The sequence below is a fragment of the Sus scrofa genome, chromosome 13 (assembly GCF_054392235.1).
Source record: "Sus scrofa isolate SSC_HxYL_T2T_F1_AM1 chromosome 13, Sscrofa_HxYL_maternal_Yorkshire_Landrace_v2.0, whole genome shotgun sequence".
Taxonomy (NCBI): Eukaryota; Metazoa; Chordata; class Mammalia; order Artiodactyla; family Suidae; genus Sus; species Sus scrofa.
The window spans coordinates 52,176,466-52,199,933 of NC_139395.1; the positions used below are offsets into that span (position 1 = coordinate 52,176,466).

At 49.3% G+C, this 23,468-nt stretch overlaps 1 protein-coding gene and 1 long non-coding RNA gene across 9 annotated transcripts in view; one reads left to right on the top strand and one right to left on the bottom strand.

Moving 5' to 3' along the window:
- Nucleotides 1-13,858, top strand: part of LOC102162847 (uncharacterized) — a 163,207-nt gene extending 149,349 nt beyond the window's left edge. For 2 of the 6 annotated variants that reach the window (XR_014823374.1, XR_014823375.1), the window contains 5 exons: nt 6,210-6,341; nt 10,428-10,594; nt 11,537-11,617; nt 11,947-12,045; nt 12,380-13,858. This is a non-coding gene — a long non-coding RNA (uncharacterized LOC102162847). Of the gene's footprint in view, nt 1-6,209; nt 6,342-9,426; nt 9,794-10,427; nt 10,595-11,536; nt 11,618-11,728; nt 11,812-11,946; nt 12,046-12,379 lie in introns of those variants that run through there. The other 4 variants (XR_014823371.1, XR_014823370.1, XR_014823373.1 and 1 more) reach the window with 4 other exon arrangements.
- On the bottom strand, nt 1,042-23,426 carry WNT5A (Wnt family member 5A). 3 transcript variants are annotated; one of them, XM_013981798.3, is made up of 5 exons: nt 22,120-23,426; nt 15,976-16,109; nt 14,529-14,779; nt 9,527-9,819; nt 1,042-5,926 (listed from the first exon to the last, which is right to left on the bottom strand). In XM_013981798.3, exons 1-5 carry the CDS (start codon nt 22,123-22,125, stop codon nt 5,468-5,470), a joined length of 1,143 nt encoding a protein of 380 aa, XP_013837252.1. In that variant the 5' UTR covers nt 22,126-23,426; the 3' UTR covers nt 1,042-5,467. The 3 variants fall into 3 exon arrangements, with proteins under 3 accessions (XP_013837252.1, XP_005669715.1, XP_005669717.1); XM_005669658.4 differs by lacking the exon at nt 22,120-23,426 and adding an exon at nt 17,110-18,145 and having other exon boundaries at nt 2,929-5,926; XM_005669660.4 differs by lacking the exon at nt 22,120-23,426 and adding an exon at nt 16,519-16,577 and having other exon boundaries at nt 2,929-5,926.
- Between the last annotated feature and the right edge of the window lie 42 nt (nt 23,427-23,468).

A 23,468-nucleotide genomic window follows, 5' to 3' on the forward strand; every position in this document is an offset into this window, starting at 1 on the left:
TGGTGGGCTCTTAGCAGGTCCTGGTACCTGCTTTAGGCACACCCAACATGGTAACTCATTTTTTGTTTACGAGAACCCTACAATATAGTGCTTTTTCTCATTTTAAAAACAAATGCTTAGAGAGGTCATACAACTTGCCCAAGGTGACAAGTACTAATGGCAGTACCAGGATTTGAACCCTGGCAGTCTGGCTCCAGAGCCTATATTCTTAAAACACTAAACTTGCTAAGCTCACATAAAGCTGCCCTGTGAAGGGTGTTCCATCTCTGTGCTCTACTTGGGGAGGCTTGCAAGGGACTTCTTGGGCTCAAGAGTCACCCGAGGCGGGTCACAGTCCAGGGCTGGCCTCCCCAGGTGCCCAGAACCTCAGTCCTTCCGTCTAAAGCTGTGCTTGACTGGGGTTGAGTCTGTTCCCAGGGGTGCATTGTGCAGTGCCTAGAAACACTTTGGCTTGTCACAAATAGGGGGTGCTGCTGGCATCTAGTGGGTAGAGGCTGAGCAGCACACAGGACAAACCCCACCACAAAGCCATATCCAGCCCCAAAGGCCAATAGCGCTGAGGTGGAGAAACCTGATCCAAACACCTGGCTGGCAACCATGGCAACATGCAGTAGGCAACCAGCAGAATAAATATTCCAGGTGATTTAGTCTCTACCTAGAACTTTTTTTCTCTCTCTCTCACACTCTCCTCAAATTATTGTTTCTTCTCTTGTTCTGGAATTTCTTTGTAATCCCGTGTCACTGTGCTAAACAGCTACACTGAATAAGCATCTCCCAGTACAACTCTCCTATATGTTAGTAGCAGCAGAACAAATAAAAAATCGGGAGGGGTGGTGGGAGGATAGCTATAGGAAAAAAGGAAAGCTGGGTACTAAAATACACGAAAGATCCCTGAGATTTGACCATAACATCATCTACATGCCTGAACTGTGATTTTTTTTTTTTTCTGGGTTCCATAAGCCACAATCACACTCTAGGCCCACATCAAACCTCAGTTGCCATGAACACCATCTCTGCTAAACACACACGTGACTGCGCTGGTTTCATAAAATGATTTTAATAGAAAAGTAGTACACGATATGAACAAAAATAAATAATCTTTATCTCATTTCTAGCCCAGCAAATTGTATACTACACGTAAAACTGGTCTAAGTTGCAATTTTACTCATTCCTTTTTCACTTTGAAATACTGAAACGGCAGGTTAATTGAATCTCCTAGATTAGAATTGATACATTTTCGTTCTTTAAGAAAAATCATGCCGACCTTTAATCATTTCCACATCCTTTTTTTAAAAAGTTGGCTAATGCAATGATGTTTCATTAAAATACTATCCAATCATCAGAGTTAAATGTAAGGTCTGTGCGAACAGGTAAATTAGAAGATTCCTTTACTAAGTTTTAATTCCCACATTGCTGAATGTTTCCTGTGTTAAAAGCATGTTTCATCGTCTTTTCAAAGCATGGCACCTGTTTTTCACCATTCCACGGAGAGGGGGAGACTAAGAAATATTTTTTGAAAAGAAATAAATAGTTTAAAGGTATACTTTACAGTGAAAATGCAGTATCTTAGACCTGTGCCTTGGTGCGTATTTGCATCATATATATGCTTCAAGGGCTAAGGCCCTTTTCTAGCTGTCTCTTTTCCAGTTAGGGATCACTCGGTCTTTGGGAACTGGTTTTTACTAATCTCTAGGAGTCAGCCAGTACTAGTCTCTCACTTGTTCTTTTTCTGCTACAGTGTCCTATTTGATAATTCTGGTAGCATGAATGATGTTTTGCAAAAACAAATTGAAAATCATATTGGAAAATCAGTCGAGGAAAGGGTTTGCGTGGACTACGGAAACACAGCCAGTGCTGGTCTTGGGGTGGGGGTGGGGGTGTCAGCAGTGGGAAGAACTGAACAGATACACTGGACTAAAGCTTAAAACAGTCTTCCTTTTGCTTGAGCCCATAATTACTATTTTGAACATGGCTCTGTTCACTGCTGCCTATATATAAATTTTTTGTTAATTTTCCTGTATTGGGAAGATCTTGAATGCACTCCAGGATGAGAAGGAAAAAAAAATGCTGACACTCCTAAATCGAGTATATGTTTTTGCAATAAAGAACACTGGTCAATATACAACTGAAGAAAAACTGAAACAGATGTGGGTCCTAGAACCGCAAGCGTTTGAATTTGCCCAGAAATGCTATTTTAAACACTCTATATGTTGGTCTACTGTTTTTTTTTTTTTGGGGGGGGGGGGGATAATGAATTCTTGGCATCCTTAAATAGGTTTCAATGTGTTACAAGGTTATCCAGAAAGAAAAAAAGCAAAGGGCTAACATTATCAATCTGTGTGTCTTGGGCCAGACTTTGCCATGTGTTATCAAGAAGCACAAGAGCTCGTCTTAATTGCACTTAACACAACGAACCTTCAGTTTCCTTCATTCTCTGCAGATCGAGGCTTGCTTTTCATAAAACTACTTTCCAAGGGGCAAAAAGACACGCCGTCCCGAGTAACTTCAAATAGAGGGGCACGCTAGCCGCAGTGGTGAACACAAATACACTTTTTTGGACTACAATTCTAGTCATGGATAAAAAAGCATGTGCCTTTTCAGTTCTTCTCAGAGATGTTACAACACCAACACACTCTAAAACAATTAAGTTACATGCATAATGCTCAAAGAATGTGAGCAATCCTATAACCAGCTTTAAGCCATCTGCTTGATTTCTTTTTTTGAGGAACATATATAGGAAAAGAGAATTCCCCTTTTGTTCCGTTACATATAGAAATCTTTTGAAGCTTCCAAATAGTTTGGTTTTGCTAAAATTCTCCACTCTACTAGTATTCTGACATGTAGTCACCCCTAAACTATCCCTCCTGTTTTCTCCAAAAAAATCTCCACATGAAGTCTCTGAAGGACAATTGAAACCACTTACCAATATACAAGTAACATTTTATTTTATATTCTATCTTCCATTTGGCATAAGCCTTTCAATGTTTGTTTTCTGAACCAGTGAAATATACAAATCACGCAAGACAGAAATATGTACATTAAAAGTACAGAATAAAGGCCATAGAAGATATACATAATATCTGAATGACAAGTAGAATATTTTACATTAAATAGTTTCTTTTAAAAACTAGGATTGTTAAACTCAACTCTCTTCATAAACATGAATCACTAAAAAGGAACAAAATCTGGTTTAGCAAATAAAAAAATTACTTCATGGTTTTTGTATAATAAAAACCAAAAAAGTGACATTTTAAACTAATTAGTGCTTCTTAATTTCAAGATCTTTTGCTTGCAATTCACTGACGCTGGGGGGGGGGGGGAGTGACTATCCTTGTGCAATAAGTTAAGAGCCACAGGTGGCTGAGGTGATAAGAAGGCCACCACGCCTATGAGGGTTGCAGGAGATGTGTATCTTCCCAGACTTTTTAAACAACAAAGCCTGAGAAAAGAACACACTTGATGGCACTCTGTGGAAAGAGGTGTCCTGGTTTAAAAAAAAAAAAAAAAAAATTACAAAACTAGCTAGATATGTCGTGAGCAGGATTTTCCCTGGGGACTCAAATAAGTACTATCAGATCTAATGGGCACCAGTTTCCACACTGCAAAATGAAGGGAAGAGAAATGCTGACAATGCTTTCAAGTGTTGACTGTCTCTTCATTCCCATGTCTCTGATGAACAAGTAATGCCCTGTCCAGAAGGGTACAGGGAAGGAGGCTGGAGAACAGCGGATGGGGCAGGGTCGATAAAAGAACTCTTCAAACCCACGTGTGCATATCAGTAAGACCTTCCAGATTCCTCAGAAACAAGGCTACTTCGTGACACTCAGGGTGTGATGGCATCAGAGCCAGAGCCCAAGCTCAACTCAGAAACCCCTTGGAAAAGTCCCAATTGAAGGGCAATGAAGGACCACAAGGCTCTAGACCAAAAAATAACCCCCGAGTAAACTGTAAATCTAAATCACTGGCTGTACTGATATATAATTATATTTATATATATATATATGTATATATATGTTATGTACAAAAAACTGAGATATCAGGCACCTTAAACCACATTTCTCCCCCTTCTAAATGCAACTGTTCAAGTACAGTAGGAACAGTTTTAGGGTACACCTGCAGGATAACAGGAAAGCGTGAGCGGAGAGTCTAAACACAGGATCATAACAGGGAAACACTGCCACACCTCTGTCAAGTCCATTCGCCAAGTAATGTCATTAAAACCTATAAACCTACTGCTCCTCAAAATAAAGGGGTTTTTTGGGGGGGGGGGATCCCTAAGTAGTGAACTGTTTTCCAAGTGGCGCTCCTAACATTTCATTTCCTCTCCTACAATCAAAGGGACCCAGTGGAGCTGCCATTTGGAAATGTGGCCAGCATCACAGGACAGCAAGGCACAGAGGAGTCAGAGAGGGCGTGGGGTCAAGCGGGGAGGGTGGATTTCTCTTTATCCCCTCAAATAGGTTTTCCGCTCTGAGGCAGGGCTGAACTGCACGCAATTACCTTGTAGTTCTGCCTGAGGATCTGTGAATGGAATTCATTTACTATTTTCACTGTTATCATTTATTAACCAAGTATCCCTAAGAAAATTACAGTATATTTTCCTTTACAGGCAAGCCAACCTCCCCTGCCCTTCTCCAAACAAACAGTCTAGTACCCGGAATCACCGGGGACTCTTTTCCAATTGGATAACCTGATTCCTGTAACAGCCTTAAATCATTGACCTAAGGACTTCTTTTTTTAAAAAACTGGGGATCTTCCTTCCCTGCTCCCCAAGTTTCAGTAGCTATGAGACTAGGACAATCTGCAGATGGAATGTTTGAGAACCGTGAGACACATGCTAAACCTTTTCTCTTGAAGGGACATGAGGTTCTTCCTCTTATATTTTAAATTACCATTTTGAAAATGTTTCAGGCTGGCAGCCCCTGGGAAAAAGGTGGTGGTTGGTGGTGGGGGGCGGGGTGGTCCTGACTATTCTGTTTCTCAAGACCTTTCAACTTTTGCCAGAGTATTGAATTCCTTTTGGTCACAGAAGCTAAATTATGCATAGATTTTGTACCACCCTCTTCCAGCTGGATGCTACCTATCACATATAACCCCATAGTTGGGACAAAAAAAAAAAAAAAGCATTTCCTTTAGCTTCCAGATGTGCACACAATTAAGTCAGGGTGTGTATTATATCTTCCCCCTTCATCCTATACCATCAAAATAAGTCTTGTCTTACCTTTTCAAAGAGCCACAAAATAAATATTTTCTTGGTTCCCACCCCCCATTATTGCCAAATAATATTTATAATATTAATAATAAACCACAGAGTTCTCAGATGGGAACAAAAAAAAATGGTTCCGGTTGCAATTCTTGGGGGGGGGGATAAAACAATATTAAAAATAACAACAGAATCACTGTACTTTCTATAAATAAGTGGGTCCTGGGAGTGGGGTTGGGTGACAGGCAGGCGCTTGGGCGCCCACTACTTGCACACGAACTGGTCCACGATCTCCGTGCACTTCTTGCACTTGACGTAGCAGCACCAGTGGAACTTGCAGTGGCAGCGCTCGGTCTGCACGGTCTTGAACTGATCGTAGCCGCGGCCACAGCACATGAGCTCACAGCCGTCCATGCCCTCAGACGTCTTGTTGCACAGGCGGCCCTGCGTGCCCAGCGAGCCAGTGCTCTCATTGCGCACACAGTAGTCGGGGCTGGGGTCGATGTAGACCAGGTCCTGCGTGGTGGGCGAGTTGAAGCGGCTGTTGACCTGCACCAGCTTGCCCCGGCTGTTGAGCCGCATGGCCGCCGCGCTGTCATACTTCTCCTTCAGGGCGTCACCCACCTTGCGGAAGTCGGCCAGCTGCAGCCAGCATGTCTTGAGGCTGCATGAGCCAGACACGCCGTGGCACTTGCAGGCCACGTCGGCCAGGTTGTACACCGTCTGCGAGGAGAAGAGGACAATCAGCGGGCAGGTTCCCCTGGGAGGCAGGAGCCAGCGGGGGCACAGGGACCAGGGTTCCCCTTGTTGGGGAGCCCTCGCCACCAGCTATTTCCTCCTCATCCTCCACCACCAGAAGTCTGGTGTTTCTTCAAAACGTCTGCAAAATAAATAGGTTCCTAGCCCCTCCTTGTCATACATCATCAACAACAGCCACAGGTTCTGAATGGGAGCAGGAAAAAAAAACGTTGTTCCATTTGCTTCTCCTTTTTTTTTTTTTCTGCAGAGAAACAACAACAGCAGCAACTCCTATGTCTTGAATACTCTTACTGGAAACTGTTTTCAATTCCTCGCCTCCATCACCTGGATTCATCCCCACCATGAGCTTATGAGGGAAGAGCGCCATGGGCATAGCCAGGTGAGTCACTCATCCAACCACCAGGAAGCAGGGGCACCGGCATGTGAACCAAACCAGGCAGGTGAGCTCCAAGGACATGCTCAGGGTCTTACCACGGGCACCAGATGGAGGGTAGTAGGGCTGGGAGGGTGTCCAGTCCAGGTAGGATCAGGTTTCAAATCTCTACTCACTTGCACCCTCATTAATTACTGCTGTGTGCCAGGCACTGTCATAAGAGCCTCACATTCATCATCTCATTTATTCATCCCAGCAAGGCTGTAACCTGGGCTTGATTAGATAATGGCGTGGTGACACAGAGAGGGCAAGTGGCCTGCAGGTCACACAGCTCCGATGTGGGAGAACTGGGCCTGGGTCTCAGGTATCCTCATTCCTGCTTCATGCAGAGTCCCTGCTCTCACCTCACAAAGCCTAGGCCGAAAGTGTCCACCCCCAACCCAGGCAGACACAGCTTCTGTCCTGACTCTGCCCCTGACTTCAGGCAAGTGGCTTCACCTTTCCGAGCCTGTTTTCCATCTGGGAAGGGGACTGCGATGGTACCAACCTCACAGTACTTGTTACAAAGATAAAAGTAGGAGATGCACAAAAGTACTTATCAGGCAGGATGCACTCAGTAACTCTAGTCTTCAGGCTGAGGAGGGCACAGCATCTGGACGCTGGTTCTGGGCCTCACAGTAGCAGTGCCCATGGATCTGGCCCCATAGCACTGTGCCCAGCAGTCTGGGAGGTAGTGGCTGCCTATTTATAGTGCTGACTGCCCACAGCTCCTATGCCAGGGACCCTCCAGTGTGGTGCTGGCATGCTGCAGAGGGCCTGTCAGGAACCTGGAGGCCAGAGTGAATTAGAGGCTTCTTCCAGAACAGCTACCTTCTTTCTCCAGAGATTCACAAGGAGCTTTCTTCAAAGGGGGGCTAAAGTGTCCTCCCTTGACACGAAGTGTTTCAGGCCCTCAGCTAGTCTGGGGAAGGGTTTTGCAAACATTTAACCTCTGCCCCGCTTTGAGGAAAATCAAGAGCTAATGTCCCAAGGAGATTCTACTATGACTTCCTGGCACAATGTCCAACTTGCCTTCCCCCCACACCTCTGCCCTCACTATCCTGGAGAAAAACTGGCTTCCATGCAATCTCATCCAGCAGGATCCAAGCTGAGTTCATTGCTCCCATTATAAAACTTCTCCCAAACCCCAAAAAAACCCTAGTGAAATTATATTAAAGGTCCTTTTCCCACTTTTCCAAAATCTCCTCTTTCCACTAGGAAATCTCTTGACCCTCTCTTCTTTGTTGCTAAGCCCCTGATAATTTTCTCCCTGAGAGAAGAATCTAAGATCCCCAAAGATGAATGAAAGCACAAAAGTGAGTCCCAGTGGGGCCCAGAAGAGTCAGCCACGCCTCTGTCCTGGAGGCATTTCTGGTCTGAGGTGCTGAGCACCCTGCATGCAGAGTAAGGTGACATGTCCCGGATGAGGAGAGGACCATGGGCCTAGGGTCCCAGGGCAAGCAGGGCTGGCATGGCCACTACAGGCTGCAGCGGCACAAGAGCATCCACCCACTTGGCAGGCAGTATAGCAAGGGGGGGCTCTCAGCAAGGCCACGCTCCCTTGGAGCAACTATCAGACCCCTCAGGGCACCACAGGTAAGATTCTGCAGAGTTCTTTCCCCGAACCCCCAAATATTTAAGATCAAATTTGAGAAGAATTAGGTTAGCTTTAACGATCTAGATAATCTTTGACTTTCCTATGTCCTTTGCTTCATACTGTCTTGTAATTAAGTTATCATTTATCAAGCACTTACCACTGGCTGACACTAAACTCAGCCCTTCGAGTGAATCTTATGAAACTGTTACTTCGTAGGTCATAAATGGTCAACTATTGGTAATTTCATAAGGTTCCATCTACAGTGAGTCCTCACACCAACCTCGAGGGAAAGTTAATGCTCATTTAACAGATGTGCAAGTGTGCAAACTGAGGCTCAGAAACAGAAAGGGACAGAATAGGACTTTAACCCAGACTTCTTTAGTCCTCAAACCTAGAGCCCTTAGCCCTAGAGATGTGATACATGAGTTTAATAAGAAAGCGCTAGGCTTCCATCTCAATCCATTCATTCTCCTCTGCAGCCCTGAAGTGGTTCTCGAGCCTCAGTTTCCCAATCTTTAAAATGAGGGCGTGCAGCCAGAGGCCTCGAAGGTTCCCTCCAGTTCTCTAGATTTTACTCTGTGATTATCGTCCTTTTTCCTCACCCCAAAATACAGAAGAGTGAAATCTCTGACCAGAAAGTTCCTGGCACCTACCTTGGGTTCTGCGAAAAAAATAATGGCCCTGGCTTTCAATGCTGCCAAAGTTAGGAAAAGTTTTCACCCCTTCATTTTAAAGCAGCCATAAAGTGCCATGTGTTCAACCGCAGGAAAAAAGGGTCTTTTTAACTATTGTGGGGGAGCTTTTCACATCCCCACCAGGGAGGGGAAGGAAAGCAGGACACAGGGAGTCTGGGGCTGCCCTGCAAGGACTTTCTCTCTGGACACTTCTGAGTGGCTTTCTCTTCTTTTCAGAGCCACCCTTGATGGGCTTGATGGTCAGACCTATAAAATTCCACACTGCTAAAAATGCTCCCAGTTTTCCTAGAAAAGCTCTTTTTAAAAACCCTCAATCCATCAGGCCAGCTATCTAATGACACAAGGAGGGGCACACAGAAAGAAGGGGGGGAGGTCACCCTGGAAGCTGGGCTGAGCACTTTCTCAGCTGGGCACCTACTGGGATAAATAACTCCCTCTCCCCAAATTTAAGCCCAACCACAAACTTGTTCCAGGGAGGAGGGCGGCGAACATTAGGAACATTTTTATTTCTGAGCTGGGCTGGCCAATTGCACTGGGGACTAATTAAAAAGTCAGAGAAAGCTCTTTCTCAGGCCACTGCAGGAGCACCTTGGCTGGAGGGGGCCCAGACGGGATGCTTCCCCTCCAGGAGGCCTTTCTGGGGTGTGCATCCCTCTCCAGGGAGGCTGAGCATAGCTGGTAGGGAGGATGGGAAGTGGAGAGAACCAGACCAAAGCAGTGAGGGGGAGAGACCGGAAAGGCTAGGAAGGGAGGCGGAGACAGAGACAGGAAGAGCGGGAGACAGAGAAGCAGAGAGGGACAGACACGGGAGCGACCCCCAACCCCAGCCCTGGGCTGGACCAGCAGCCCGGGCCACTCACCCGGCGGCCGGCCTCGTTGTTGTGCAGGTTCATGAGGATGCGCGCGCTCTCGTAGGAGCCCTTGGCATGGATGCGCTCCCGCTCGCGGGCGTCCACGAACTCCTTGGCGAAGCGGTAGCCGTAGTCGATGTTGTCTCCGCAGCCGCCCCACAGCCAGTCCCGGGGCAGGTCCTTGGGGCGCGCGGCACGGCTGCAGCCGCAGGTGGACAGCTCGCCCTCTCGGCACGCGCGGCTCATGGCGTTGACCACCCCCGCGGCGCTCACAGCGTACGTGAAAGCCGTCTCGCGGCTGCCTGCGGGCGAGGACCGGTCAGCAGGCGCCCCCACGCCGCAAGCCCTCCGACTGGGCTGCGGCGGCGAGGCAGAGGGCGGGTGGGGGTGGAGGTGGGGGGACACCGGCTGGCACACAGCCGATCTCCCCCCACCTCTGCACACCCTCCTGGATGGAGACTCAGGGAGGCACGCCCAGTCACACCCCGGGGGCCCCCTGTAGGGGAAGCACGGAGACATCCCCCCAGATGCGCAGAAAGGGGACACACTGGAGTAGAGGAGCCCTAGTAGCTCTGCTCTGACATTTCAGAGCCCAAGGCAGGGATCTAAGCAGCGCTGGATTGATTTTTCTCTACACGTCTTGGTAAAATATTCCCAACTTTTTATTTCCCAAAATGCCCATGAAAGAAGTCAGTGAGGGAAAATGCAGAACTGGGGTAGACTTCCTTACAAGTATTTGAATGTTTATTATTTTCATTCTGAGTTACCCACAGGGCAGGACCATAGACATTGTTAGGCTTAGAGCCTCTGAAAGCCTCAGGCCCCAGTGGAAGCCACACACTGCAGCAGCCCCTCTCCACACCTGTGGCCACACTAGTTGTAACCTGGCTTCCCCTTCCTCCATCTGCAGCTTGAAGTCTGTCTCTGAACAAGGCTCCTGACTTCCCCAGAGGACATTTCTAAACTGGTTCCTACAGAGGTTTTTTTTTGTTTGTTTTTGTTTTTTTGGTTCCTACAGAGTTTGAAATGAAACTTGCCTCTTCTTAAATCTCAGGTTGATAATTCCCACTCAAGAAGGTAAGCCTCTACTTCTAAAACAGCCTGCAGTTCTTTAATTTCACTTTGCCAATTCCCAACAGCCTTTGACTCACAGTGTTAGGATAAAAGCAAGAGGGGGGAAAAAAACCCACAATCTAAGGGGAGAAGAAAAAAAACTTGTAAAGATGCTACAAGCCTAGGGAAAAAAAGTTTTCTCCTTCCATAAAGCTTGTAAATATCACCCTATAAAAGGGTTCTATAGGAGGCCTCTTTGTAAGAAGAAAAATGGAGGTGACCATAGCTTACCTTAACCCCCACTTGCACATGAGGGCATTTCTACATGTAACAAGAAGTCACTTAATGAAAGCGTGCTATGAGAGAAAGGGTTAACACCCGGCCAGCTGAAGCTGGGCCTGGGGGATGGGAGGGTGGGCTCATTTTCCTCAATTATAAAATAAGGGTATTGAACTAGATGCCTAGGAAGAAAAAGGCCCCTTCTGGCACTAGAATCCTTGTACCAGGATCAGTTTCTCCTATACTAAGAGGGCCTGCTAACCATCTTTTGTTGAAGAGGGCAGGGACACAAGAACAGCTGACAATAGGACAGAGCCCCAACCAGAAGGGCTGTCCTGTAGGAGGATGGCTCTACCAGTTCAAGGATCCCACAGGTTGCCCTTTTCTTGGATGTCTGCTCCACACTTCAATCCACAGCCATTTGTGATTCCCCTCCCAGGAATGGCGATGGTTCTGATTTACCAGACCTACCCTCCCACATTTTAAAAAATGAATAACTTGAGGAGTGTGCTGGTGGTTGGCAGGAGGATCCAGAAAGTTCCTGTGGGGGTGTTACATCTATCTAGCTTGAATTAACAAGGCAGCAAGCATGAAGGGAGTGGAGAGAGATGAGGAGAGCAGACAGATTGTAGGGAGTGATTTGAGGATTAACACTGATAATACAGAAAATGCTGTGTCTCTGGATAGGAGACTTGGAGACTAACAAGGCAGCTTGAGGAAGAGAGATAAACCATCCTCTGAAGCCAGAGGAAAATAAAACACTGTCCTGTGAGTATATAGAAGGGAAAAAGGGGGGGGGAGGGGGGCTTTTATACAAAACACAATAATGCTGCTATTATTTCCTAAGTCCAGCTTGAGCTTTTCCCTTTTTTGCCCCAGAATCAAAACCTGGTAGAAAGCTCTAAGTTAACTGATCACTGCAGGGAAACCAACAGCTTGACAAGTCTTGACAAGTGCTCTTGGTAACGGCCTGAGGGTAGAGTCACCCTGGGTGGGATACTGCTGGTCCAGTTGCATGTCTCTCCCTGGGACGGGTACTCCTACTCCCATCCTCAGCCTCTTAAAAAATGGTGTCTTTCCTATACATCTTTTCACAGCACAGAAACAAACACAAGCCAGAGACAAAAGCTTGAAGGCAAGGGCAGCACGATGAAAAATGAGAACGTTTCCAAAATGAAGAGTGGGCCCTTCATGAGGTAGGTGCCTGTGTACAGTCTCCAGTGAGAGAGAAGGTTGAGGGGTTGGGGGTGGCAGCCTGAGTGTCTCAGACACCGGCCCCACCCAGGGTCAGATTTGCAGGCACAAGAACTGTCCTCCACGTCCCTGGTGTGCAGAATACTCTGGAGTGGGCACCTACCTACACACCTTCTAGCATCAAAGGTGTTTTCAATTTTCCCTTAGCTCATTCTCTTCAAACACCCTTAAATAGAAAAGTGAAAGCTAAGTAACTTTTCCACTCCTGGGGTGGGGTCCATGTTCCTTTTCTATAAAAATCTATTCTGGTTTTTTTTCTCACCATCTCTCTTAAAGGCCCTGTGTGCTGCTGCGAGCCAAGCCACCCAGCAGCAGCTTTCTGCCTTGCCCAAGGACACCTGAGGATCCCAGGGCAAGGCCCTCCCAGGCCCTCAGTGGGCTTGATGATAGGACCTAGGTGGGATCTCTCCTCTGAGGCTGTCAGGAAGATCCACTCTGCCCACTTTCCATCAACCCAGACAGTGCCACACAGCTGAGGACCAGAGAGCATACTTACAGGGAACAATTAAATACAGGCCTTTGCACCAAGGGTTCTGCTTGTTCCCTGAGGAAGCAGGCTCTCTGAATCCTGGACCACATTTTAAATCAATCTTCAGCAGAACTCAAATCCACTTAGCAAATGATAGCTTATTCTGAACATTTTGGCCCCAAACAGGCTATGTATGAAGAAGATCTTAAATCTGTGTTCCAGTGACTACACAGAAAAACAATTCCAACTGCTGTTTTCCTTCCTCGTTACCATCAGAGGTGTACGACTGTCACTAACTCATAGACATGGGAAAAAGTGCTCCTGGGTTGGAAAGGAAGGCAGTTTAGGCGAAACATATAAGGCAGAGGTGAGAGGGGAAAGCTAACAGGTCACCCTTCTGATGTTTTGTTTTGTTTTCTAAAGGGGGTTCTGTTGACTCACAATATGAAAATGCAGGAAAATCAAGTCTCCACTACACTCCCAGTTAACTACATAGGGCAGCCCAGACTTAGGGGGAGAACTCCTGTGTTCCTGAAGCTTAACTCCTAGATGCAGATTCCAGTATATACATTAGCACATTTTAATCATTAACAGGAAGGACAAAGCCCTATGAAACTCTGCAGGCGAAGGCTGCAGACCATTTTCCCATTCAATTAGAGGAACGGCTTCCAGTCCTGTATTATTTTAGTTTATGAAGCCGCTTGGCTCAAACATTCACTGACAAGTCTTTTTTGTTCTCAATGAAAGCACTTTTCAGGGTTTTTAAAAAAGCATTTTATCCACCCGTGACAGATATTAAGCCAACTTTTTATCTTCAGTCAGTATAAATAGTTAATTGCTTTGATAAACTGCTTCTTATTTTAAGAGTCACTGCAGTCATATTAATTATAAGTGCTTGTTTGCCTAAAAGTAAAGAGACCAAAAATATTCACTAGAAAACACACACAGGACCCCATCTGTCAGACTGTACCCTATGCTCATCAACCAAACCAGAAGCAAACTGAGTCTTCAAATTCTTGGCCTTTAGCTCAGTTTTAACGCTGCCACCTCCTCTCTGAATGGAATAACAAGTTCAACAACACATTTAAAAAGATAGAATTGCAATAAGATCCTACTGTAGAGCACAGGGAACTATCTATCTAGTCAGTTGTGATGGAACATGATGGAGGATAATGTGAGAAAAAGAATACATAGGTATGACTGGGTCACTTTGCTATACAGTAGAAATTGACAGAAAGCTGTAAATCAACTATAATGGAAAAAATAAAAATCATAAAAAATAAAAAGAATTGGACTGTGAGCAATCCATTAATTTTTTTTTTAATGTTTCTAGTTTTTTTTAGAGTTTCTAGATTAAGATCTGAAGCCCATGCTTTAATATCACTCACTGGCCAACACACATACAAATGTAAATTGGATCACTTTTAATTCAAATTCTTTTGGGAACTAAAAAGAAAGCTTTTAACATCTATATCTCAATAGCCTTAGGAAGTATCTATCTTGGGAAAATTAAAACCTTATTTTCTTCCAACACATCCAGCATTCTGAAAGACGCCAATGTGTTTAGCTTGACAGCTGGGCCATCTGAATTGTGGCTTAAGTTAGGAAACTTCTAGCAGTTAAGAGTTTTGAAGTTTAAAAGGATGCAAATGACTCAGCTTTCCTTATCTACCTTTGAGACAATAAGGGTTCTGCTAGTATTTTAAACAAGATGCTTTTCAGAAAAACCAAGTGTTCAGAAAAATGAAGGTGTCTTTGATGCTCCCCCCTCCCTCGTGCTGTGGCTCAAGGACTCCAAAACTTAGAGTTAGGGGTGAGGACAGGAAGGACCACAGGTAACCATAATGACAAAATCCCCAAGCCACCACCCTGCTGGAAGAGTCCCTCCATAAACAAGCACGAAAAGCTTCTCTGGGGCAAGAGTGAATATTTAAAAATACGTTAAATAGTTCCTACCTATCTGCATGACCCTGCCGAAGACGGAGGTGTTATCCACCGTGCTGCAGTTCCACCTCCGGTGGCGGAACTGATACTGGCATTCTTTGATGCCTGTCTTCGCGCCCTCTCCGATGTACTGCATGTGGTCCTGATACAAGTGGCATAGTTTCTTCTGTCCTTGAGAAAGTCCTGCCAGTTGGCTGCAGAGAGGCTGTGCTCCTATGATATATACTTCTGACATCTGAACAGGGTTATTCATACCTAAGGACCTGAAAAAGGGGGGGAGATGTGCATTCAAGATTTACGTGAACTCTCAAGGTGGGCCCTCTGAAAACATGTCAGCAATACATGGTTTTAAGCACACAGATGCTTTTTCTCTCCTGCTTGTCCTCATGACAAAGTATGAGAAGGGCTTCATAAAACTCCTCTGTTTAAACTCCACTCAGAAAACGGAGGTATTGTGTAGTCCCCATCCCGCCATCTGGCTTTCAGAGTTTTCACTCCCTTCCTTGCCTTTCCTTCCCATATACCTGAACCAAAATTTCTGAAATCCACACAGAGAGGGGGGAAATGGCGGTCTGGGGGGCAGGCCTCTGACATTAGAGAAAATGACTGACTTTGCCCCACAAATTGGACCGATCTGCCTTGAAAATGTATGAATGCCGAGAGTAGACACAATTAGACACGGGTAGGAGATAGCAGCTCCTTCTGACTGATGGAAGAACAGCGGGACACGTATACAGACTGAAGAAAATTCACCCGGATCTGGACATTTCAAAAGGGCTCCTTATGTGATTGTGAAGGACCCAAGACAGGGTATCCAGTGAACAGAAGTCATGCTTGGCAGTCAGAAAAATGCTGTTCATTTATAGGGGAAAAATATCCAGAACATGTCAAAAATAATCCTCTGAATATACTGCAGTCTATCCTCAAGGCCCCTACCAGAAAGAAACCCTCATTTAGGGTCATTTGACTACTTTGAGTCAAGCTCTTTTTGATCAAATTTCAAGCCCCCAATACGTCTCCACTTGGAGTTTAGCTGTCTTCCTAGAACTCTGCCTACTTCAGACCCTGAAGGTTAATAACCTCAAGTGACAAAATAAACGTTGAACTCACTTTTACTACCTAGAGGTGGCAAAAAGTAAATTTTATAGATAGGCTTACAATTATTAGAGAAGTGTATTTTAGTTCCCTTTTATTACATGATGTACTTACAAGCATACATCTAACCAAGGGCCTCATACAAAAAGGTCTAAATTTATAGGCTCCTATTCCCTGTGGCGCTAAAGATAAGTTTCACAGTATAAGCAAATTAAAAGAAAATTCTGATTTAAAGATACATATGTGATATATAGGTATTAGATAAATTCACCCAAGTTCACGATTCAGCTTTAAATAATGCAGCATCATACAAATTAATCTTTTAAAAAAAAAAAAAAAGAATATGCACATAGAATAAACTTACCACCAAGAATTGGCTTCTATTACAACCTGGGCGAAGGAGATAAATATGGCCAAAGCCATTAGGAAGAACTTGGAAGACATTGCCCTTCCAGCCGTCCCCAAAGCAACTCCTGGGCTTAATATTCCAATCGACTTCTGGAGAGGGAAGAAAGGAGCAGATGTTTATTGCCTCTCAGATAATTTTCAGGCATACAAGTTTAAACAACGGAAGCATCCGGGGTCTCTTAAGTTTACTGTTGATTGACTGCGCTTCTCCTCCGTGAGTTTTTTGAAGGCAAGATATAGGCAGTTTCTTTTTCCAAATTAATCCACCCACGCAACCTCACCAGGAAATCTGATTTCGCTGGGATCCTGCGCGCGGGGCACGCCAGCGATTACAAACATGTCTCAATGCTGTTGAGTCAAAGCCCCGGTGCCAGGCGCTGCCTCCTTCCTGCTTGCTTGAGTCCCGCACCCCCTCGCTCCCCTCTAGTTCGCGCAGCGCTCTGTCCCTCCTCGGGAATTCACTCGGGGAACCCGCCGCCACCCTCGTCCTCTCCCAGACCTGGGACGAGCAACAAGTGGAGCCAGAATTAATTCCATGGGCGAGAGGAGCGAGAAGGCGAGTGGAGCGAGTGGAGCGCGCTGCCGGCGGCTGCAGAGGAGGCGGGGTGGCCCGCGCGGGGGTGGGGGGTGGGGTGGGGGCAGGACGCGGGAGGGAAGGGCAGGGGGTGGGGGGCGAGGCCCCCGGGAGCAACGCGCAAGAGAGTGCCCAGCTGGGAAACTCGGCTCCGAATTAACATCGTCTGTTTCGTAATCAGTTTACGGCCCGCTTTGGGGAGAGCCACTTCCAGAGGGGGAAGGGCGGCCTGGGTTTCCTTAGAACGCTCAGCAGCCAGATTGGATTGGGGCGGGGGGGGGGGGGCACAGCGGAGAAGAGGGGAGAGCAAGCTGCTCTCCCAACCAAGGATGCCAGAAAACAGTGTCCTCTCCCCTGCCTTCGGCCGGCCTCCTCCTCGGACTCAGTGTACCCCAAAGAAGGGATGTATTCCAGAGGAAGGAAGAGGGTCTGGGTCCCTCTGTCCTGAGAGAGGGGATCTCTTTCCTGTTCCCCCAAGCCTCCCCCAAATTCTGATTTTCTCGCTCCCCCTACCACCTCCTCCGGTGGTCCCCACTCCCGGTAGCTGCCACGGAGAGAGGGGAAAGGAAGCCAAGGGGGACTCCAGTTTCCTTTGATCCTGGTCTGGAGTTGTCGACCACTTCGCCATCGTGGCACCATGAGCCTGGTTTTGGAACACTGATACCCAACCCTACACCCCAATCAGACTCGGTTGGGTCAGTCCCGAATGGTGAGCGTGCAGGACGAGGCCAGAGCCGGTGCGAGTGAGCCCCCGGAGGAGCCAGAGAAGCGCCGGCTCCCGCGCCCCTGGATTCCAGGGCGCAGAAGGCTCAGGCGGTGAAGGTCCTAGTCCTGAAGAATTTCGGGGCAGGGGCCGGCCTTGGAAGCTTCCGCTGCCGTCCTCCCCACCGGTGACTTCTCCACCTGTAGGCGGCGGGGCGGAGGGAGGTGGTGGCCAGTGAGGGTGGGAGGGTTTCCAAAATCCCCTTTTACATCTCTGATAAGAGTAAGCCGCGCTGCGCCTCCCTCAGCCTCCGAGGGAGCCCCTTCCTCGGGAAAGGAAAGGTGAGCCTCCTCCAGGCGTGGAAGGGGCCTGGCCTGGAACCTGCACCGGAAAAAGACTGAAGGGACCTAGGCAGCCGTGGAAACGCGACGGGGCTCAGGAGCGCGCAGCGGCTTTTCCATGCCAGCGCCCTCTTGTTCCGGACTCCTCGGGGCTTCTCGAGAGGAAATGCTTATGTGGTCCCCAGTGCCCGCTACCCAGAGCTCTGCGCCCATGGCCCACTCGTCCCCCAAACGCCGCAAAGCCGGGGGCGCATCTGGGAGAATAGAAACCTGGGGTTTCCCCAGCCTAGGAGAGAGTAGCTCGGTCTTCCTCCCCACCCCCGCCCTAAGTGTCAAGTTTCCTCCAGGGGAGGGGGTGGGCTGCGGGGGCCGCCTTAGAGTGCGGCCCAAGCTGCAAAGTCTACTCTCCCATTCGGTGGCCCAGGCCTTGCGCACACACACTCATGCACATCCACACACTCGCTCATGCACAGACACACACACTCCGACGTGTTTCCGAGGCAGCGGCAAAAACCGCTGCCTGTAGCGCGCATTTTCCAAGCTTCCCGACCTGCTGGGCGCGCGGGGCGGGGCGCAGGCAGCAGAGAAATTGATAACAGATTCGGTGGATTACTGCGGATCTCTTTCTTTGTTAGAGGCGAAGCCACACAAACCGAACCCACTCTCGGCCCCACGACCTCGGAGAGAGTCCACTTGTTTACAAAGCTGGGGCCAAATGGGAGCGGGCCATTGGGTTTCTGAGACTTGGGTCTCACAGCTCTGGGCCAGTGGTGTCCCAATGGGGATCCAGCAGGAGAGCCCCACGAGTCGGGTCTCCACTTAACCCGGCGCGCTTGCCCGGAAACACCTTGGCCCTCTTCCCGCTCCAATCCCCTCGCAACCTAGAAAAGGCCCCACAACTTTGAAAGACTGAAAGAACCCACAGCAGACTCACTAATAAATACATCTACTCTGTAGCGTAAACATCCCTGCCTGTTTACCGAGAGAACTGATCCTAAGAACACGAACGGAGTCCTCTCCGGAGACTATCACACCGAGGGTAAAACAAAAGTTCTGGGCAAAAGCTGAGTTTACCAAAGAACGGGCTACAAGTTTTTGAACACTTTCAGGGCCCCAGGAAGCCAACTTTGTAAGGATCCTTGGAATCCTTTGCTAGTGTGCGACGGGGAGAGGGGTTTCGGGTGTTTGAGAGGTTCAAGCGTAGGGGAAGAGGGAGGTGAGGGTAAAGTGGTCTCATACCCTTGCTTCCATCCCCAAACAGACCAGTGTATAGGCTGTTTATTCTTTCTCTCCTCCAGAGCTTTCACACTGGATTAAAAGCGTTCGTAACCCTTCTTTATCAATTGGCCTGCGGACCGGGAGTGATGAGGGTCTAGCGGCTAGTTTAGAGGACGTTCCGGGCCACAGAACGATTCGGAAGGCTAGCACGCACACACCGGGGCACCCAACTCAGAGGCTGAGGTCCCTAAAGAGTTCTCCCGGGCAAGGTGAAGATCCTCGACCCGAGGCAGGCTGGCTCTGGGCATCCCCTTCCACTTTAACACTTCCACGCCCAGCCCCACCCCCACCCCCTACCTCCAGTTTCTGGGAGCAGAAATGATGAGGGAGAAACTAGGAGGAAAAAATCAGATTGACCTGGGCTAGGGGTGGCGAAAAGTAAAGGAAACTCCAAGAATCCCAGCTCTTAGTAGGAAATAAATTTTGTTTTCCCCACTGCGATCTCTCCCTAAAGCAAGGAAAGAAATGGAGAAAATTGCCGGAGAAAAATTCCGTTGCAGCCACAAAGTTGGGGCGTCCCGCCCCGAGGAACGTGCAGAGAAGCAGGAGGGAATGATGACAAATGAGCTGGCCCAGGCTGAAAGGAAGTCCACTTTGGGGGAGCAGACAAGGAGCCAGAGCTCTCCCAGCCTCTAGCTTGGGTGCAAGGGAGCAGCGCTAGCCCCGTGCTGCAGGATGTGTCCGCTGGCTGAGTGCTGGAAGGAGGTGGGGCGGTGGGAAGAGAGAAAGTGAGAGAAGGGAGTTCCCTGAACCCAAATCAGTTCAAGGAAGGTGTGCAGCTTCAGACTGCTTCCATTCAAAACTAAGAGCACAACCAGTAACAGGGCATCTACAAAGGAAGAATGGTGGCCATGTCTAGTCCTATTCCTTGCCTCACCTCTTCTACCTCGGCAAGGCTCTCCAAGGCTCTCCAGACTGGAAGACCTCTCTCTTGCTCTCAGGCGCTCACCCTCTCCCCCCCCCCCCTCTCTCACACACACACACACACACACACACACAGAAATACCACCCCACCTTCCAACACAAGATGTCTAGTTCTCTCTAGGCACAGGTTTTCAACTCTGTCCAGAAAAAAGAGCTACATATTAAATGAAAGATAAAGAAATTTAAAGAACAGTTCAACCCCCTCTCTTCATAGGCAGTTTCAACTCCACTTTTCAAGGAAAAAACTGAGGCCAAAAGAGGAAAGCACCACTTGTCCTCCACCACAGAGAGACCCGATGGGAGCGCCAAGGTCAGACCTGAGGCCTTCTAGGGCGACTATCCTGTTCCTACTGCATGGAGAAGGAGTACCAACCCTTCCTTCACCCACCGGAGCCCCATTTGCTGGGTCGGACCCTTGGTCCCTTCCATATTGCACTGGCTGCGTAATTCAGTTTCTCCTCTGGAGGCCTTCGAGGGGCCCTCCAGGGTTAGTGGGACCTGGTGATCTGAAAGGATGTGCAGAGCCAGAGATGGGAGGAAGAGGCAAGCCGCAGGGCTCCTGCACGGAACAAACTCCGAGACGTCCTACCTCAAGGCAGCCAACAGGGGGCAGGCGGTACCGCACAGCGAAGAAGAAAAGGCTACGGGACGCGCAGAGCTCTGCGCGCACAGTGCTAACCCCTTGTGCACCGGGGCGCTCGGTTGAGGGCACAGAAAAAGCTAAGGGACACTCCGGCTGGGCCTCCAGAGGAGGGTCTTCCTTTACCGCGCAGGGCCTGGCTAGGGCTAGTATATCCAAGATCCTAGAACAACTGACCCTTTACTGCCATCCGCCTCCCGAAACGAAGGGCACAGTTCCACACACAATTTCCACTGCCTCCCTGCGTTTACACGCTCTCAGCACTGGCCCCTCGGAACTCTCCTGGCAGAAGCGGTCTAGAAACAAAATCTCCGCATCTGGCTGGAGCAGCCCGTTGGCGGGAGGGCAGGGGCTGAGGAGGTGCGATGCTACCGCTGGCTCCAAGTGACTTTCAAACAGTGCAGTCAGCTGTCCTTTTAAAGAAAGACAAGAGAGAAGGGGCCCCGATGCCAGACTGCGACTGGAAAGTAAAACAAGGCCGCGGGGTCTCCAAGTTTGGGATTTAAAAACTTTTTTTTTTTTTTGGAGGGAGAAAGGGGGAATCTATTTTCCTTAGGAAACGTCTTAATTCCAATTCCAAGCTTATTTTCTAGAATACTGAAAAGGGAAGGGATCAAGAAAAAAAATGAAAATAAGGATAGAAGCTTGGAAGACGGAGAGGAAAAGTTTGGAAAACAGCAAGTTATATTGCAGGAAGAAATTGTTAACTTTTCGTAAAAGTGAACTTTCGGTGACCCTTGGAGTGTGTGACTCGGCTTTAACATACAACTGACAATTAAAACAAACAAGAGTTCACAAACTGCTCCCCTCCCGCTCTCCCAATGCGGAGGCCCAAATGTTTCTAAAGGACAGGGCAGATTTCGCTCACAGGCCAGGGCGCGCTCTCCCAGGGGAGAGGATTAAAGCCACTACTGCCAATGCTCCCTGCCCCCTTCACCGCTGCAAAGTGCGGAGCTCACCCAGCGGAGGCTAATAATGCTAATAACGCGACCCGGCTCCCCGGGCCGGGGTGCGCGCTGGCCCCCGGCCAGGCACTCTTAAAGGCGCAGGGCCTGCAGCGCGAGGGTTCCCCCGCCTTGAAGAGCCTACAACCTGGCCTCCAGCTGCAGAGGGCGGGGGCGGGAGGGGCGGGGGTGTGCTGTTCTGGTATAGTCGGCCCCTAGTCCAGCTTCACGGTCTCTCAACCAAGGAGTTCCCTTCTTCTGAGTCCCGGCCACACACCCTCTCGGTGCCCGCGCAGTGGGCGCTCGGTAAATATTTATTAAATTGAATCATTATCCTGTTACTGAAATATACATAGTAAATTACGCTCGTGTTTCTCAGGGCAAAAGGAAAGTCGTCCGTAAACCTCTCTCGGTTTTCTGCCCTGGCTCTTCCCCACTTTTTCTCCTAAGTCTAAAAAGTTTGTAGAACGTCTGGTGGGACAAGAAGAGGTCTCCCGGAAGACAGAGCTAATGCGCGGGGGTTGGGAGGCAAAGAGATAGGGGTCCCTGCCAGCTACGCGGGAGTTCTAGCTTCTTCGGGCAGTAGGAGAAATAGGGGGGGGGATAGGAAGGAGGTGGGGGAGATTCAGTTAACTTCCAAAAGAAAAAAAGTAAAGAAAAAAAGTGGCGAGCGTCGGCGGCGCACGGAACACCTACCTTCATGGCGAGGGGGAGGGGGCGCGGGGAGGAAGTCTCCACCAAAGCGAGGGCAGCTGAGGAATCCAAGCGGAGCGGCCGGGTTAAGCCCGGGGGGAAGATCTGGCGCAGAGCTGCGGGCTCCTCCGAGGCGCGTCGGTTAGGCTCAGGGAATCGGCGTCTAAGCGGTCACTGGCGCCCGAGTCGGGGTGCCCGAGCCGAAGCAGCGCTGGGATGCGCCCGGGAACCGAGGGGGCGCCGAAGCCCGCCTGCCGGCAGCAGGGGCAGACTCGAGCCGGCGCGCAACAAGGGAGCCGCGGGTCCGGCGAGGGCGCGCAGGCGACTGTTCCGCGGCGAGGCGCTCCCTCTCCAACGTCCATCAGCGACGGCGGTAATTAGGGCTTTCCAACCCCAAATGTGGGCGTGATTGTGCAAAAGACTTTACAACAAATAATAAAAAAAAAAAAAAATTCTTCACAAGAGGGTGAAAAAAATGCCCCACAACTCAACTCTGGCCCCGGGCGGGGGGCGGAGGAGGAGATCCGTGCGCCCAGGTGCCCCCAGTCCATTCACACCACGAATCCTGCAGACTCCTGGCGGCTCACGCCTCCTGATCTCCAGCTCCTCCTCTCCAAATCTGTGGCCGAAACGTCTGCTTCCAGGCGCTGATCCTTTGGCCGTGAGTGTGTGGACGTCTGTGTACACACACAGACACACACCCAAACACACACACCCACTGCAGCTTGGGGGCCACAGAACAATCAGGCGCGCATGTTTTTTTCTCTGGGAGATGCCGCTGAAAACGCACAAGTCGCCATCCGAGCTGCAAGAGTCAGCGCCAACTTTTGTCCTTTCATTTTAGGGTCTGGCAGAAAAGGGGAAGCAAACTGAGTAAAAGCCGTCCCCGAACGTTCTGCCTCCGGTGGGTTCGGGGACGATGGGCGACTGCCCCAGGGGAGGCACTGGCTCCCCCCTCCCCACCTCCTTCGCTCTCCTGGTTAATCCCCTTCTTTTCCCCGCCTTTCCTGGGCGAAGGGCGAAGAGGCGCGAGGGCACCGCGGCCGTGGGGCTGGGGAGGGGCGAAGGGCTCCGCGGCTGCAGTTCAGCTCCGGCGGTCCATGGCCGGCGCGGTTGCCCACCTCCTCCTTTGGCGCCGAGGCCGGAGGGGCGGGAGAGCGAGCAGGCGGGCGACAGGCGGTCGGGGCACGGCAGCAGCGGCGGCGGGAGGAGCTCGCTCGGCGGCGGCCGCAGGGAACCGGACTCTGGGCGGCGGAGGCGGCGCCTCGGAGCTTGCAGCAGCCTTCCACGCGTTCCTGCGCCCCGCAGACAGACTGACCGACCGCAGGGACCTCGTCCCCCCCACCCACCCC

What these genes read in the sequence shown, in the direction of transcription:
- WNT5A (XM_005669658.4), bottom strand. Translation starts at nt 17,232, where the DNA reads ATGGTGCCACGATGGCGAAGTGGTCGACAACTCCAGACCAGGATCAAA. An exon ending in CGGCAGGGTCATGCAGATAG is followed by an intron (nt 9,820 to 14,528) that starts GTAGGAACTATT and finishes CCTCGCCCGCAG; the next exon opens with GCAGCCGCGAGACGGCTTTC. An exon ending in ACAACGAGGCCGGCCGCCGG is followed by an intron (nt 5,927 to 9,526) that starts GTGAGTGGCCCG and finishes TTCTCCTCGCAG; the next exon opens with ACGGTGTACAACCTGGCCGA.